The 16,892-nt window shown below is 40.4% G+C and overlaps 1 protein-coding gene across 2 annotated transcripts in view; it reads left to right on the top strand.

Moving 5' to 3' along the window:
- Positions 1–16,243, top strand: part of CLDN10 (claudin 10) — a 78,047-nt gene extending 61,804 nt beyond the window's left edge. For both annotated transcript variants that reach the window (XM_020783548.3, XM_020783546.3), the window contains exons 2-5: positions 11,605–11,766; positions 11,936–12,017; positions 12,680–12,787; positions 15,910–16,243. In XM_020783548.3, coding sequence (XP_020639207.1) covers positions 11,605–11,766; positions 11,936–12,017; positions 12,680–12,787; positions 15,910–16,036 — 479 coding nt within the window. In that variant the 3' untranslated portion in view covers positions 16,037–16,243. The remainder of the gene's footprint in view (positions 1–11,604; positions 11,767–11,935; positions 12,018–12,679; positions 12,788–15,909) is intronic.
- The last annotated feature ends 649 nt before the right edge of the window (positions 16,244–16,892 follow it).

Genomic DNA, 16,892 nt, shown 5'->3' with positions numbered 1-16,892 from the left:
AAATTGTCTTCAGGTTGGCAACTACTAACCTTGATCTCAGTTACTTTAAGGTCTTTCTAGAAAGGATATGCCATTTTCCTATCCCTTCGTATTGGGGCAGAGGAAGAAAACTTCCTTGAGTCCTGCCATTCTTTATTTGGGATTATCTGCTATGTATGCCACACAATTCAGAGCTCAAAAACATACAGCTTGGGTCCAGGCTACTTGAAGGACCGTATCTCCTTATATATGCATTCTCAGCAATTAAGATCAGCATCGGTCTCATTGCCAGCGCAAGCACAGATGATGGGGACACAGGAGAGGGCCTTCTCAGTGGCAGCTCCCAGGCTATGGAACGCTCTTCCTCGGGAGATCAGGAGGGCCCTTTCCCTTTTATCCTTCCAAAAAAAGCTAAAGACCCATCTCTTCAAGCAGACTTTTAACAATTACAACTGAATCCCTGAACCCCATTTTAGCAGATAATTTTAATCTTTTTCATGTTTTCACATTTTAATCTTTTAATTTAATTTTTAAATCATATATTGTTTAATTTATCTTTTAATATTCAACTTACTGTGTTTTAATTGTGTGAATTTTAATGCTGTGAGGCACCTTGGGTCCCTTTGTTGGGAGAAATGCGGCATACAAATAAAACTACTACTACTACTACTACTACTACTACTACTACTACTACTACTACTACTACTACTAATAATAATAATAATAATAATAATAATAATAATAATAATAATAATAATAATAATAATAATAATAATAATAATAATAATAATAATTTTAAAAATTACTTATTGGATTACACCTCCCACAATTCTCCAGTTATTTGGGTGATTCTCGGAGTTATAATTTAAAAAAAAAAGGAACATGTCTGGTCTCTGGAACATTGATAGCAAATTGGTAAATAGCATTTGTCAATAAGTATTTTTCTAGCACTTCACATGGCCCACTGTGCCTCCTTGACAGAGGCTGGACAGTGATCTATAGGGTTTCTTTCAGCTCCATGTTTCTAAGATGATGACAGTGGTGATGCCTCATCAAAGCTGGTTCTTACTTTTTAAAAACCCATTGGTCTAAATGTGTGTCACTGTTTTACACAGTTCTGGGTGGTTTTATGACTAGAGTCCAGTTTCAGTAAACAGTTCTTCTTGCTGCTTTTTATGCCATGTTGCTAGAATTGATTTGTTGCTTTTACTTTATGTCAAATTATTACATTTTTAATAGAAAAGCGCTCCATAGGTTTTAAAGATATTTAAATGAAGACCTGTTTTATTTCTATTTTGTGCTGAGACTTCGGAGTAAGGTTGGAATTCTAATTATAGGTTTGAGAATGAGGGTACAAACAAAATGGGGGTTGGTTGCAGGCTCTTCCTGGCAGCCACAGAGTGTGGGAGAAGGGAGCAGGGCTCATGGACATAATGGTAAACTATCATTCAGTGCTGCACCCAGATGCTGTGGCTCTTCTGTGAAAAGTCAGACTTTGTCAAATGCTCAGAGAATGGCTGATGGTTTCAAGCACCTGTCTGACAGCAACATTTAAGTCAGCTGGTCCCCACCTTTTCTTTCCATCCTTATGGCTTTCACAAGCACGCATGAAACAGGCTGTGTGCTTTTTCTTTGAGTGGAGAAATAGGAGGAAAGCCACCAGGCCAGTGTGCCAAAATGTATGGTCTTAGCAAAGCAAGAGGAATGGCCGCCAACTGTTCCCAGAGTCTGGCGATATTACCTTTCGGATTACCTTTTGTATTATCCCCTAGCTGGCAGGATTCATGCCCTAGCATGACTCTTTCTTCCTCATCCCCTCCCCAACACAGTGCAACTGTGTAATGTGGACGGTGTGTAATGTGTAATTTGCCAGAATTCATAGCCAGCGAGAAGGGAGTTGAAGGCTTAGGCACCTATTGTTGCTCCCAGTGGATGAAATAAGAAACTGCTTATATTATTGGTTCCCTTCACCTCTGAATGAGTAGGCTTAGATGCAAAACTATGGGTGTAGCTCCCTGTGTTAGTGTTGTGAAGAGGCAGGCCTGTCAAAGTTTTTTATATTTGACATCCCTCTGTTTAAGGCAAAGGGATGCAGCAGGAGGGCATAGACTCTTTTACACTTGTGCAAAACATTGGACTTTGACGAATGCCATACTGGGCTGAGGAAGGGTCCGTTTGCTAGTATTCTGTCTCCCACAAAAGTCTTAAAGCAGGTATGAGGTATGTGTGACTCTCCCAGCATTGAGCCAGTATAGTCTATGGGGAGGGAGGTGAAAATGGCAGTCTGGCAATATAGGAAGGATCACATGTCCCTCATTCCTGAATTAAAACCAAAAACTCACCCTGAAATGGAGTGTCTATCCTATAGCCTGTCAGTCTAGAACTTCGGACTGTCATGCAAGGACGGGGGGCTGCTCCCAAATATGTGATTCAGCATGGTAGCAGCTGCTGCTTTGCCCTTTGCTTTCTTTCTTGTTTGGGACTCTTTGTCATAATGTTCCCGTGTGCTTCCTGCCTCCCATGTCTCTTTTTGTACAGTCAAACTTGTTGTAGTTACTTGTGTTTCTCTGATTTTGCCTCCAACTCAGGCTCTCTCACACTACTTATCCTATCAGTCTCTGTAACTCTGTGCCACTTTAGCACATCAATCATGTTTTTATTTCTCTCTTCCTCCTCCCACAGTCCTCATTCTTCTTCCTCTTCTTCTAGAACAAAGCATGTGCTGGCCTTTGACTGATGAATGGCAGCCATGTTGTCTTTAGCTGATGCTAGTTATTTTGGTTGGGGTGAATGTTTACCCATTTACCTAGGAGATTTCGCCATAAATTAAACTTGAGAGGACCTCCGGGTAAATACCTTCATGCTTCAGCACGTTTAATGTGTTAATTAACTACTAACAGTGCCAATAAATTGGGCCTGTCAGAAAATAATGGCTTCCTTGGCCAGTTTTGATGTACAGGTATACCTAAAGAATGCAGCACAGAGTGAAGCCACAGGAGAAGAGAACGGAGGGTGAGTGGAAACTTTGGAACAAATACCCACATTTCATAACATTAAATTAGGGCAGCACAGCTTGTGACTTCACCTCACAAAGGCAGTTAATGGATACATCTGGTGGTCTACCAGAGGCTTTCAATGCTTCCTGTGTTGCTATGTTTGATTAAAAGCCTGCTGTCTGCCTAGATTGTCACTCTCAAACCCTCAATGCAGTGCGTTATTACACACAGAATTATGTTTAAAACTAGAATGCAGAACTTTGAGTTCCCACAGGTTGATAAATTGTGTCCATCATACCTCACCACTAGTTTGTTTGTATGTTCATTACATTTATATCCTGTCCATCTACTTTGGACAACTAACAGCAAATACGTAAAAAACACATGTACCCACCCAGTAACAGAAAACACCCAAATCATAAAAAGTTGAGAAAGAAGAAAACCCCAAGGCAACAGCAAACTAAATTCAAATAAGAACACACAAGACAATAAAAAAAATCATAGGGAGAAGATGTTTCTGGAGGCCTCCTTAAAAAGCTCAAATTTCATGTTTTTTATTCAGGGTTTTTAAATTATTTTTAATGGTGACAGAAAAAGAAGGGGTAAAATTCCAGAGAGTGAGATAGTACATTTACATCAACTTGTACACTTATACTACAAAGAAAGATAAAAAGAAACCAGCAGATTTCCGCAGTGTTACTATAATTTCTAATCTATCTACAGTGTATTCCCTATTTGGACCTTCACATTCTTCTTTAATCTCTGCTTTCCAAGCTACCTTTCAAGTCTAATTATGGAATTATTACTTCTGTTTCCACCAATTCTGCAACTTCCCATTTCTTTCCTGTCAGCTTTTATAAGTCGAGAATATCTGTTTTCTTCTATTATTTTCCATCTAATAACCTAACTGTAGAGATTACATGCATTATCAAATATTTCATTTCTCTAACTAACATCTCAAGTCTACTATTTAATAAAAAGACCAAATCCGATTTAAATACAGTGGTGTCTTGACTTACAAACTTAATTGGTTCCGGAACTCCGTCATAACTTGAAATGGTCATAAGTCAAAGCACCATTTCCCATAGGAATGCATTGAAAGCAATTAATCCGTCCTGGCCGAAGGAAAAAAACACATACAGAAAAAAAACCACTGCAAGACCCATCGGAAATGCAATCAATCCATTCCGGCCGAAGGGGGAAAAGAAAAGAAGAGCAAGCAAAGCGTCCAAGACCCATCAGAAATGCAAAAAGCAAAGCAAAAAGCAACCAAACCCCGCAAGACCCATCGGAAATGGGGAAAAAAACAAAAAGCAAACAAACCCCCACAAGACCCATCACAGCATAGAAACATAATCCTACCACCCAGCCCAAAACCATGCTGCAAAACCCACCCAGAACACTTTTTAAAAAGCAGAAAACAGCACCTTACCTTACCAGGCAGTCTGAAGCCTCCTCCAATCACACTCACTCTAATCATTGGGGCAAAAGAGCTACAAAGAAGCAGCCTCTTCGCCTACCAACAGTTAGCAATTTGAATTTCCTGCCTTTCTTTGGTTGTAACTCGAAGCTCAGGCTGCAAGTTGAAGCAACATTTTGCAGCCAGAGCTGGTAGTAACTCGAAATGTTTGTAGGTTGAGATGTTTGTAAGTCGAGGCACCACTGTATTGTCGTGTGGAACAGAATATTTTTCACACTTTCATACACCTACAGTATTTCCGTATATGTCCATCAAACAGAATAAAAGTGTCCTCCTATTTTCCCCCATACTATTTAAAAGCATTTAAATACCTTTTTTTTTCAAAAAGAAAGCTTTGTTGGCCTTGGGTACCATCAGTAACTCATATATCATTTATAAAGCATCTTATCTATATTTTCTTTAATAGTAACTGATTTCTGGACATTCTTCTACCATTTTATACCCACTTTATTTTACGATCTTTAACCACTTCATTTTTCATTTTCATGTTTTATTCATTTAGTCCAGTGGTTCTTAACCTTTGTTACTCAGATGCTTTTGAACTGCAACTCCCAGAAACCCCAGTCAGCACAGTTGGTGGTGAAGGCTTCTGGGAGTTACAGTCCAAAACTCCTGAGTAACCCAAGGTTAAGAACCAGTGATTTAGTCCATCTTCATTGTCCATCTTTATCTCCAGATAAATTCATGTTAAATTTATGAGAAAGATCTTTCAAGATAAAGTCCTAAGAATGATACAAGCCAAGGGACTCAATAGAAAAAATAAAGAAATTAATATCTTGAAGCATGTTCTGTGGCAAATAAGATGGAAAAGAAGACAATATATGGAGCTGACATCCTTCTTGAGAACAAACTTAATTATATATAAGTGGTTGGTGCTTGAAGGTGTCCTCTTTGAATTCCAAGAACAGAGTTATTATATTAATTCAACAATGAAGGCAAAAGCCTTTTTGAAAACAAGAGAAATGACTGGGCAGAAAAGGAGGGGAAAATTTCTGGTGTTTGCTGCATTGATTCTTCAAGCTATATCTATATTTTGTTGGATATCCTCTGGTCGCACCTCTACGAGGAATACTAGATAGTAATCATTGGCTCTGTATCTTCTTTTTGTTCTGATACATTCTGGAATCTCAGTACAGCATTGGCTCTTTCCATTTGCAAATTTAACAGTGTGATTTCATCTTGCTTGCTTTCCCATTTTAGGTCTCCCATGTCTGCATTCAAAACCTCCAGTCTTCCTTCTGTTCTTTTTGATGTCTCATCTATTCTATTTGTTTTTTATTTTCTGTAATTTGATTTTTAATATCAGTCATTCGCATCTCTAAGTCTTTCATTTGTACACATAGCTGAGCCATCCCTCCTTGTAATCGCTGTATACCTGTCGGTAACACCCCTTGAATACTCTGATGCCAGTCCTTAAAGGACTCTTGTCCCAATATCCCACTGAGATTCTGTTCCTCTGCTGGTGAGCCTCCCTGAGTTCTTTCTTTTCCACCTTTTCCATCTTTTCTTACCATATTGAGTAAATAAGGGAAGCTGTTTGACTCTTCTGTCAGCAGCTATTTTCCTTCTTTTTCTTTAAGGAGTGCTGTTTAAGTCTTCTGTCAGCAGATGTCGCTGTAATCTTACTTTTCTTTCTCAGTCTTATTTACATGTCCGATCCAAGAGGGGGTGGAGCTTCCCTCCAGGTAGAAAGTTCTCACAGTCGCTAAGTCACAACAATAAAAATTTAAAGGATCCACAATGCTTTGAAGTAAATAGGATTCAATATCAATGTTTCAGAAAGTCACAGGAGCAAGGTTTTTTTTTTAATCTTAGATTGATCTTTCGTGACCTTGGGTTCATGGAGATTTTCCTTATATGAACAAATATTTTAACTTAGAGTCTCTGGTTGAGATATTTTGCACTCTCGCTCTCTGCTTGGGGTGTTCCCAGCTCTTTGCCAAGATGGCTTCCTCCTTGTACTCCATGTACTCAGATGCGACTTCAGAGGGGGAACCAGTCTCCATCGATTCCATTCTCCCCTTTTGTCATCTCTGCTGCTTCAGAGATGACAAAAGGGGAGAATGGCTTCTCTTAGCATAGAAACTACCACTTCTCCTGGCATAGAAATTGTCTTTGTCTTTAAAGCAGGCTATTGCATAGAAATTAAAAAGGGAATGCCTTTCTACGCACAGAGGGAAACATTAAAAATAATTCTTTATTTAAAAGCGTGCTGCTTATATACCGCTCCATAGCACTTCAAGCACTCTCTGGGCGGTTTACAAGTTAATTATGCAGGCTACACATTGCCCCCCCCCCCCCAGCAAGCTGGGTACTCATTTTACCGACCTCGGAAGGATAGAAGGCTGAGTCAACCTTGAGCCGGCTACCTGGGATTGAACCCCGGGTCGTGAGCACAGTTTTAGCTGCAGCACAGCGGTTTAACCACTGCGCCACGAGGCTCTTCCTGTGCCAAAGGCCCTTCCATTCATTTATTATTTAAATAAATAAAATGGCTGAAATCCAGTTTTCTAGTGTAGTAAGCTACAAATAGGGTAGACCTATTTGACTTTCAATGGGTGAGAATTTGGTGAATCAATTCCTGTTAAGTTCCAGTGATTCAAATGGGACGGCTTTACTTGCAGCTCACTACACTAAACAACAGGATTACAGCCAATAGGTGGCAAGCTGCTATTTTAGGTGGACCATAGTTTCAGCATTGTGTTTGATTTACTCTCACTGTACAGCTATTCATAGAAACATCCCTTGCACATTGACGGGGAAGTGAGGCTGTCTGTGGCCACATGTCATCACAGACACATGTATTGACCATGCTTTCTGCTCAGCAGACGTTCAGCCAACATACACAGTTGTCTTTGCACATGGTATCATAGAGGTTCTCCACTCAAGTGGGATTCTGGTCCAAGTAGGATCCCCTCCTTCTGTGGACAATCTTTACATATGTATGTTAGTACCCATGTAGAGCTCCTTCTTTCATGTGCCAGATGCAGACAGCAGTGGGCATGGTTGCTCCATTCAGTTCTATGATTCCCCCATCCACATTCCTTAAATTAGTGTAGGGGATCAACTGAACGCTATGGGATTAAAGAGTTTCTTTTTATGCTGGGATAGTACTGTATTGCCACCCAGGGCCTGAATGCAAATGGTTGTCTCAAGTAGAGTACAGCAATTGAATCAATGCTTACACAAGCTTTGGCTCACAATTCAACCATTGGTTCTGTGGATTTGCTGTAGTTAGGACCAAGAGTTGGATCTAAGCCCGTGTCTTTAATAACCACAAAACAAACAGAACCAATTCATTTAAGCTTGTCCGATCATTATAAGTTTAAGGAAGCAGACATCTTCCAAGTCTGGCTTGTCATACCATAGTAAAAGGCACAGGAGGAACTCTGTCAGGACGGAAAGATTATAAATGATGGTCTAATTAGCTACCAATATTTAGCTAACCAAGGGACGTGGTGGCGCTGTGGGCTAGACCGCAGAAGCCTGTGCTGCAGGGTCAGAAGACCAGCAGTCGTAAGATCGAATCCACGTGACAGAGTGAGTGCCCGTCGCTTTGTCCCAGCTCCTTGCCAACCTAGCAGTTTGAAAGCGTGCAAATGCGAGTAGATTAATAGGGACCACCTCAGTGGGAAGGTAACAGCATTCCGTGTCTAAGTCGCACTGGCCATTTGACCACGGAAGATTGTCTTTGGACAAACGCTGGCTCTATGGCTTGGAAACGGGGGTGAGCACCGCCCCCTAGAGTCAAACACGACTGGACAAAAGTTGTCAAGGGGAACCTTTACCTTTACTTATTTAGGTAACCATCAGTATTTGAATTTGTTAACTAGCTTTTCTCCTAACCCCTTCTCTCCACCTACAACAGTTCCATTCTTGTCTTTCTCTTATCCGTATGGTGGCACAGTCTGGTGAGTTCCTAAATGACCTTGCTTTATTAAGAGGCATGTCACACATTTGATTTCAGGTAGGCTGTTTGATAATTGAGTGCCCATTAAAATCATATGTGAACTGGCTTTTGAGCAAACTGGATACCAGCACGAAATCTGCATGTTGATAAATTTGGTAACACTTTTATTGTATTCCACTTACTTATTGGCAATCAGTAAGGGGAGGCAAATCCAAAAACTATGTAAGATCATCTGAAAGGTTTCTCTGCTTTTAAATTTAGTTAGAATCTCCAATTATTCTGATAATATAGAAGCAAATATTTTGTGATGTTTCCAGATTGTCTGTGCATGTGAAGAAATGGTGTGTTGGATCTAGGAAAAGTTAATGTTCATCGACAATACATTCTCTGCAAACAAATTAGATGCAGTAATCATGGATCTTGCCTTTTTTATGTCCACAGTTATAAGACCTGTTAAAGACAGGCAGGGCAAACAGGCAGAGGTGAAAAGAGGCGGGCAGAAAGACTCTGAGACCTTTAAGGATATTGACATAAAATATATATTTATTGCATTGCTTAAGTTTTATGCAACATTGGAGAGGAAGTGGTTTGTACAGATTTCTAAGCAAACTTCTTGAAGCCGGTAGACACCTTCCTGCTTCTTTTAGCACGAAGGTGCCATTAACATGAGACAGTGATACTCAAGGCTGGAATAACAGCCAAAATTGTCTGCTAGTGTACTTACACAAACAGTATATTTTTGGCAAGTTCACAACCTAGACCTGGTGCTTGAAACAGAATCTCAGGATTGTACTTAATGGCAGAGGAGTCAGCAGGAAATGAGGTGGGGCAGAATGTGGAATGACTGCAATACTACTATGTTAAAATCTTGGGCTTGGCATTTGAAATGAGTCAAGAAACTAGCAGGTGTTGAAGAACAATTTCCCCCCTTTTTGGAGACTTCCTAGATATTTTGGACTACTGCTCTTATCAGCCCCATCCAGTACAGCTGATGGTCAGGGATGACAGGCATTATAGTCCACCACATGTGGAAGATAATTGAAAGGTTGTCCTTAGAGTGAACAGTTTTATGTATCTGAGGGCAAGTGGATGTACCAGCCCTGTCCTCTGGACTTTTGCTTAGAAGAAAGAAATCTGGATCCCAAATTAGACTGACTCTATACCTTCCCCAGTAACCCAAGGAAATTCAAGTAGCCACAACATTCCGCTTCTGTTCTCCAGTCTTTCTATTTGCCCTTCCTCCATCCACAGTATTGCAGAGGTATGAAATAGTTGATGAGAACTGATGGCCAGATTCAGAACTTTTTGAGAGTTGTCATCCAAAATAGTAGCTTTTCCCAGCTCAGCCCAGATTACCAGATGTGGGGAATCAGAAACTATAGCCGCTGAGCTCCTTCCTTGGAGAGTCTAAAAGTCAGATCTTCAAGTGTCAGAGAACGAGTCCCGTGGGTGGGTCCTGTGGGACTTACTGCCAAGAAAATGTGGGCTACTCTGCAATTGGGAGTACGAAGACAAGAAAAAGATTGAAAACAACACTGCAAGTACAAATATATGATGGCTAGAAGACACACAGGGTGGAATAAGAAGCTAGGAAATACCCTGGAAAGATTTTTGGCATTCCAGCACAGTTTTTGTAGTATGTACTAGCCCAAAGTTGATCCACGTTGCTGGATAGCTCCCTCAGGTGTGCGGTAGTTGTATGAAGGTTTGGTCCCTGGTACTCGTGGAAGTGTAACGATTTTTGTCAGTCCTTCCACTGGAAAGTGGTGAATTTTAGTGTGCATGTAGCAGCTGTGCCATATTCAGGCATTCACAATTGCATTGGGGAACATGGGTGTACCTCTTTCTCCTCTGCTACAGCAGCTTCTGCCTCCGTTCCCTCAAAATGCTATGTAAAAGGATCCTAGTGAGGTGTGGTGGTTGCAGAGAATTTCTTCAAAATTGGACAGCTTCCATGAGTAGAGGCCTTCTAGTCAAGGAAAGTTGATCCTAGATCTATTATTCTGATACTGTATTTTAATAGTTCTTGTTCTCCTAAGGTTAGAAGATTGCCCATATGTTGAGAACTGGAAGGTTCCCTCCCATCCCTGTATGATTTTTTCTCTTATGGCCTTCTTTCACTGAACTGTCAAGTTACAACTGCATTGGCACCTATTGTTCTTAACGTCATGTAGATGCCAAGCAGAAACATGGTGGTTAATAGCTGTCAGGACATGATTACCCAACAGATCTTATACTCCCTTATAAGGAGTCTATAAAAATGGACAACTTGCAAGAGTTTGGGGCCCATTTTTGTCCTCTCACAGACCTTGGAGGGCTGTGTACACACTGACACTTCTACCCCCATGACCTGCAACATTAGGAGACCCAAAATGCACATTACTGTCCTCAGAAGCTTCTACAGAGCATCATGTACAGTATGTGTGGGAGCAAAATAAATTGGGAGGGCCATTTGGGGAGCTCAGGGGGTCCTGGACAGGCTGCCCCTTGGTCTCCCTAGAGGACTGGATGTAGCCTTGGTGAATGAATGCACTTTCCTCAGAGTTGTGATTGGTTCTCACTTTTCACTGTTTCTGGAAAGGTGGGAAAACATGTTGCTTCTGAACTGTTTTGTTGTTTCCTGATTATTTTGATGACTGTAATGGTCTAGATTAAGGTGATATTTAAAGGATATTCTTTTTTCAATATGTTTTAATTTATCTTAATTGTTTTAAATAATGTTTATTGGTGCCCTTCAGTGCTATTCTTCAGTGGGAGGATGAGATAAACAAGTGCTAATAATAATCATGTGCGATCAAATCAATTCCTACTTATGGAAACCTTTTTTCAGGGTTTTCCAGGTAAATAATACTCAGAAGTGGTTTACTATTCCCTTCTTCTGGGGGGTGCCCTGGGATTGCGCAGCTTGCCCAAGGCTACACAGGTTGACTGTACTTGCAGGAGGCACAATGAGTAATTTGACTCCCATTCTGTGGCTCTGCAGCCAGATGACTGAACCACTGAGCTATCCAGCCAGCTAGAACATGGGACTGAATAAATGAACTAAATAAATAAATCGGGAAAGACATCTGGACAAACCCTCATGGTGGTTCTGCATGGTTCTGAAGTCCAATAAATTGCAAAGTGGGTCCATTTACATGGGAGAGACTGGGAATGTAATATTTTCACACTGACCCTTGAAACACCCTTGAAAAGTGACATGTTTAATCAATAACCAGCTTTTGCTGTTGTATTTTCAGGTTACATCCAGGCCTGCAGAGGACTTATGATCGCTGCTGTCTGTCTTGGATTTTTTGGCTCTGTGTTTGCACTGGTTGGGATGAAGTGCACAAAAGTTGGAGGCTCAGACCAGATGAAATCCAAAATTGCTTGCTTAGCTGGGTTGATTTTCATACTCTGCGGTAAATATGAAATTATACACGCTCAGAACTCTGCAGTTATCTGGAAGTGCATCATATCAAAATCATGGGGGAACTGCTATTGATTTCATTAGTCAGAAGGATCATATCTACATGTATGGTGCGTCTGATGTACTGTATTCTGATGTATTATCCGTCTGATGTATTCTAGGGCTGAGCGCATTGACGGGTTGTTCCCTGTATGCACACCGAATCACATCTGAGTTCTTTGACCCCACATATATTGCACAAAAGTAAGTAATGTTTGAAAAGCTATAAAAACAATTCTATGAATTATATTAAAAGACAATATACAGTCTTTCAGATACCGTACACACTTGCCAGAGACTGAGGTAAGGCTCCCTTGTCAACTCATTCATTCAGAATAGGTGGTAATCAGCATGGATTCCAAATCCAGAACAAAAATCAAGTCACTCTATTATTATTTTTAATGTGGACTTTCTATTATGACATATTTGGGCTGTGGGCGGAAGTGGGCTCCACATCCATCAGTTAGGCATGCTTCTGTACCTGTGATGGCTGGTCTCCAGAATGTCTGTAAGAGCCTTCCCAGAGGTGAGGCTTTCCTATTATGCTGGATTATAACTCCCAACATTCCTGATGGAATAGCCAGGCAACAGGTTCAAGGAGGCTGTTCCAGAACTGTAGCCAGTAGTGAACAGGAAAAGGCAAATATTCAGAAGAGACAAAGTTCTGGTTACTTTGTTGTATACTCTTACGTTATCGTATGTGCAGCTTCTGCATAGTTATTTAGTGGAATCTGTGTTAATAAGCTGGGTGGCTTTGTTTATCTTTGTCACACACATACACACACGCCAAAAAGGGTGTGGGTGTGAAAGAAACCTATTTGCTGATTAAAGTCTTTATGAAGCATGAATGTATCACTTTCTTGCAGGTATGAATTAGGAGCAGCTTTGTTCATTGGATGGGCTGGAGCATCACTTTGCATAATTGGTGGCAGTATATTCTGCTTCTCAATTGCTGAAAACAATAAAACTCCAAGGTACAGAACACACCAGCTTTATTTAAATTAATGCATTAGCATATTTCTAATTATTAAATGTGTAAGAAGGTAAGCTATGCAGATCTAGTTTGCATATCTTTCTAAACCAACCTTACAGTTAAGGTTTGTGAATGATTGGCTGAAAGAAAGAAAAGAGGTGGTTAGGATTTTAACCCCCCTTTCAAGGAAATATCTTGTTTGATATTGCTTGTCTCTATAAGGTTTGAGCATAGCATTAGATGCCATGTGGCAGAAGCTGATAGCAAAAGCCTTCATCTGTACCATACCGACCTTGCAATGTTCTCTCTCTAAAGGAATACATGTTTGTGTTTTCAGTGCTCTTAAGCCTGAATTTTATGATTTGATAACCAGAGCTAAGACTTTGGAGCCTACCAGGCATTTTCCGCTTTCACAGGATGGTTTTAGGACTTCCAAACAGAAGTGCAGAGAAGTACCTATATTTACTTTCAGCAGTCCTAGTGAACCAGGAGAAGGTGGTACCATTGTCTCAGATTCTCAGATTTCTTGCTTATCTTCCTCCTCTACTGTTCCCAAAGTGGGATCTTAATTTTGCCGTATCCGCACAATAGAGGAGAGAAGCAATGGGATCAGAGAAAGAGGTAGAATGTGAGAGGACAGTAACTCCTCTTGCTGCACTATCAGAGATAAAGGTGGGTTCTGTAGATTATAATGTGTTATTCTTAAATGCAAATAAAACATCAATTGAAAGCAAACATTTTGGGAGATAATGCACTTTGGTGTGGACAGTGAAGATATAGGTGGTATGCACACGTTAATGGGTTTGACTTTCTATTAGCTCAGCCTTTTCCACAAATGTCCTCCCAGTGCTCCAGATTTCATAAGCCCTAGTCAGCATGGCTAATGGAGAAGGATGATCAAAGTTCTCATCTAAAACATCAGACGGGGGGTGGTATAACTGAAAGACTCATGAGATTCATGTGAAAGTTTGTCATCCCCTTCATCTCCAGAACTGCTGCTTATCAGAAGCCAAAGCTCAGCTGTAAAGAGATGCTTACAACACCTTGTTTGAGAATAAGCCACACAGCATGACTTGCTTTTGAACAAACATGCATTGGAATGTGCTGTTTGGCACCAATGTAGGGCTTGCCATTATGTCCAGTGATGCCATTATTTCATTGAGCAGGAATTCCTCCATCCACACTGTATTCCTAACCATATTTGAAATTCTCCTTGGTTTCAGTAGCAGTCAGATATATGGTGTGGATAAGGGCTGCCCTTAAGAGGCAAAAGTCCTTGGGCTGATGGTGTGTTGGGCTCTGGCTTGCTCAAATATGCACAGTGAAAAAGAAACAAAGACATTTGGGGAAATAGATATACATGAGTGGCAGAAAGTGGCTACAGAAGACAACTGGAATTCTTTTGAACAGGAGGTCTACAGCCTCTCTAGGCCAGAGGTAATACTTCTGAAGGCTGCTGCTCCCATGCCCTCAGAGCAAATGGTGACCTTCTTCTCTGACCCTGCTGCTGACACTGAATAATTAAGCAAGTGAACGCTTTTCAAGCATGAAGTATAATATGTATTACCTGCTCAATTCCTTACTGTCAAAAGGTGCAGGCACAGGGCCAACAGAAAAAAATGCAGTAACCTAATTATGTGGATACATTAGGAAGTACTCTACAGAACCAGCTCCATGGCCCCAAGAGACAGAGCTCTATAATCATTAGATGGCTGCCGTTGCACCAGTCGCTTGGCTATTAACTCTTGACTTTCTGACTTCTGACCTGGCAAAGCTGTTGATTCTTTGACTGACCTCCATATTTTGGTAACCTTTGGGAAGCTATTTGAGTTCCCCAGCCATGGGAATGTGCTCACAGAACACTCCCTTTTCCCAGGTGTCCAGTCACACTGGAATCCAGAGGTTTGTTTGGAATATTTGTGTCTACCCTGCAGGTAGATGCGTATCAGTTCTTTCCACATTTTAGTTTTAATTACAGAACAATGTTCCAATGTGTCCTTCTGAATATCATAGGAACCTTGAAAGTATTTTCTCTCAGTGGGACTTACTGGTGTCTGGCAGTTTTAACTATTGTTCAAAAATACATGGACAGATGACTCCTGGCAGTTACATGAGCTGCAGAAGAGCAGCTAAACGTGCCCCATTTGCCATAGGAGTTGCTATATAATCTGCATGCTCTGTTGAATGTACCCAGAGGAACCCCCAGTATGGGCCCATAGTATTTATAGTGATATTCTGCAGGAATGAGCTGGAGAATTCAACAGCTGTTTGGTTTTAGGCTCCAGTGCTCATTCTGTTAGCTGCCTTATTAGTGCAGCCATTCACAGCCTAATCCAATCCCCACAACAAAGAAAGCTGTAAGGAAAGTGTAAAATCCACACACAAAAATTGATTGTCCAGGGTTGAGCTGTGTGTAAAGTTTCCCCGAGATAGCTGGTAGGAAAACATGCTTGAGGTGGCCTATCAGAATGTAACTGCAAGAGTTAGTGGACCCAAGTTAGAAATGAGCAATTTTTCAACATCCATCAAACTCAGTGGGTCTTAGTTTCACAAAAAATAACTTTGTTACATCACACTTATATCACAACCCTAAGCATGTTTGCTCAGGAGTCTTGTAACCCCCTTAATGTGTTTCTTGCAGACATGTGTATGAGAATGCAGAGTTATGAGTAAACAGATGTAGGATTGTAGGTTTATGATGTGATCCTCTGCATCTTTGGAGCAACATCCATTGAGTTGTTATACTTACTTTTAGATAAGGATATAGGACCCCACATCCCATTCTATATATGTCTATTTAGAAGTAAGCCTCAGAAAAACTGGATATAGGTTTTTCAGTATAGTTAAGTTAAAAATATAAATGAAAGTTTATATTTTTAACCTACCTGTTAGCTATAAAATCACCAGGTGGCTATTCTAAGGAAAAGAATGGATATTTGCCTGTAAATATCACCTTTTAATTTGGAGAATGAGCTAAGAACGGTTTTTAATGGTTTTAATGTTTTTAAAGTTTTAATATTGTTGTATTCTGCTCAGAGACCATTGGTAATGGCATGGCTTAAAAAATCTTGTAAATAAAATAAATAAATAAATAAGAACAAGAAAACATTATTACTTTTTCAGGATGGGATATGCATATAACAGAGCGGCTTCAATGATTTCTACTCGAACAAAGGCATACAACGGCTCAGCAGATCCAAAGACACCACAATCCCCTCCAAAGCATTTTGATAAAAATGCCTATGTGTAATTATAGCTCTAAAACTCAATGTATTGTTTTTTTAAAAATCACGTTTTGTGCTATTCATTCACAGAATGATTTTGAGAAAGGTACTGTTGTTAGCACCGGGAATAAGAATATTTTATAAATGAACTTTTGCCTATGGGATGTTAATTTTACTCATGCCTTGTTTTAACATCTATACTGATGTTTTATATAAATTATATCTGTAAATCATCTGTTTTGCTTTCTGTTAAAAAAGTATTTACAAATAAGCTCATACATTTGTTATGAATAGCATCACGGAAACAGAAAAAAATGTTTCTGGAGAGGTACTGTTTTTATACCCTATTCAAAGCTCCCTCTAAGCTGCACAAGTGTGCAGCTGAGCAGCACTGCATTGGAGCTGCACGCTCAGTCAGTGTTTCCACCCACTTTGTTCGGGTTATGGCCAGAACCCCGTGTGGGCAGGGTGGGGCCCCTTTCCAACGCTGGTAGAAAATTAGAGAGAACACTGACCCTATTGTTGATTGGGGCACATTAACAAGATACATTAAAAACACTAAGTGTTCCCTGAGTTAACACTAAGCTAAATTTATGTTGAATCTAGATACCTCCCAGTGTAGGCATGTTCAAAATTACTGAGAACAACCCGACCCTGGCCTAATTTTATGGCAGCATAGTGGCTATGACTGTGGGCTCTACTAAATGCTATGCTGAGGAACCAGGCTTCCCTGTCTGATCATTCCTACAATGCAGGGAGGAAGAGGAAATATTCTTAGCAGCCACTTCTAGGAACCACTCAAAGTACTGCCTGAGAGCACTTTCTGCCTGACTCTTCTGCAGCCAAGGAAAATAGTAGTGGAACAACACTTTTGAGTGTTAC

This window comes from Pogona vitticeps, chromosome 3 (genome assembly GCF_051106095.1).
Source record: "Pogona vitticeps strain Pit_001003342236 chromosome 3, PviZW2.1, whole genome shotgun sequence".
Classification (NCBI taxonomy): Eukaryota; Metazoa; Chordata; class Lepidosauria; order Squamata; family Agamidae; genus Pogona; species Pogona vitticeps.
The sequence above is the reverse complement of the archived record's forward strand: the minus strand, read 5'-3'. Positions and strand labels throughout refer to the sequence as shown.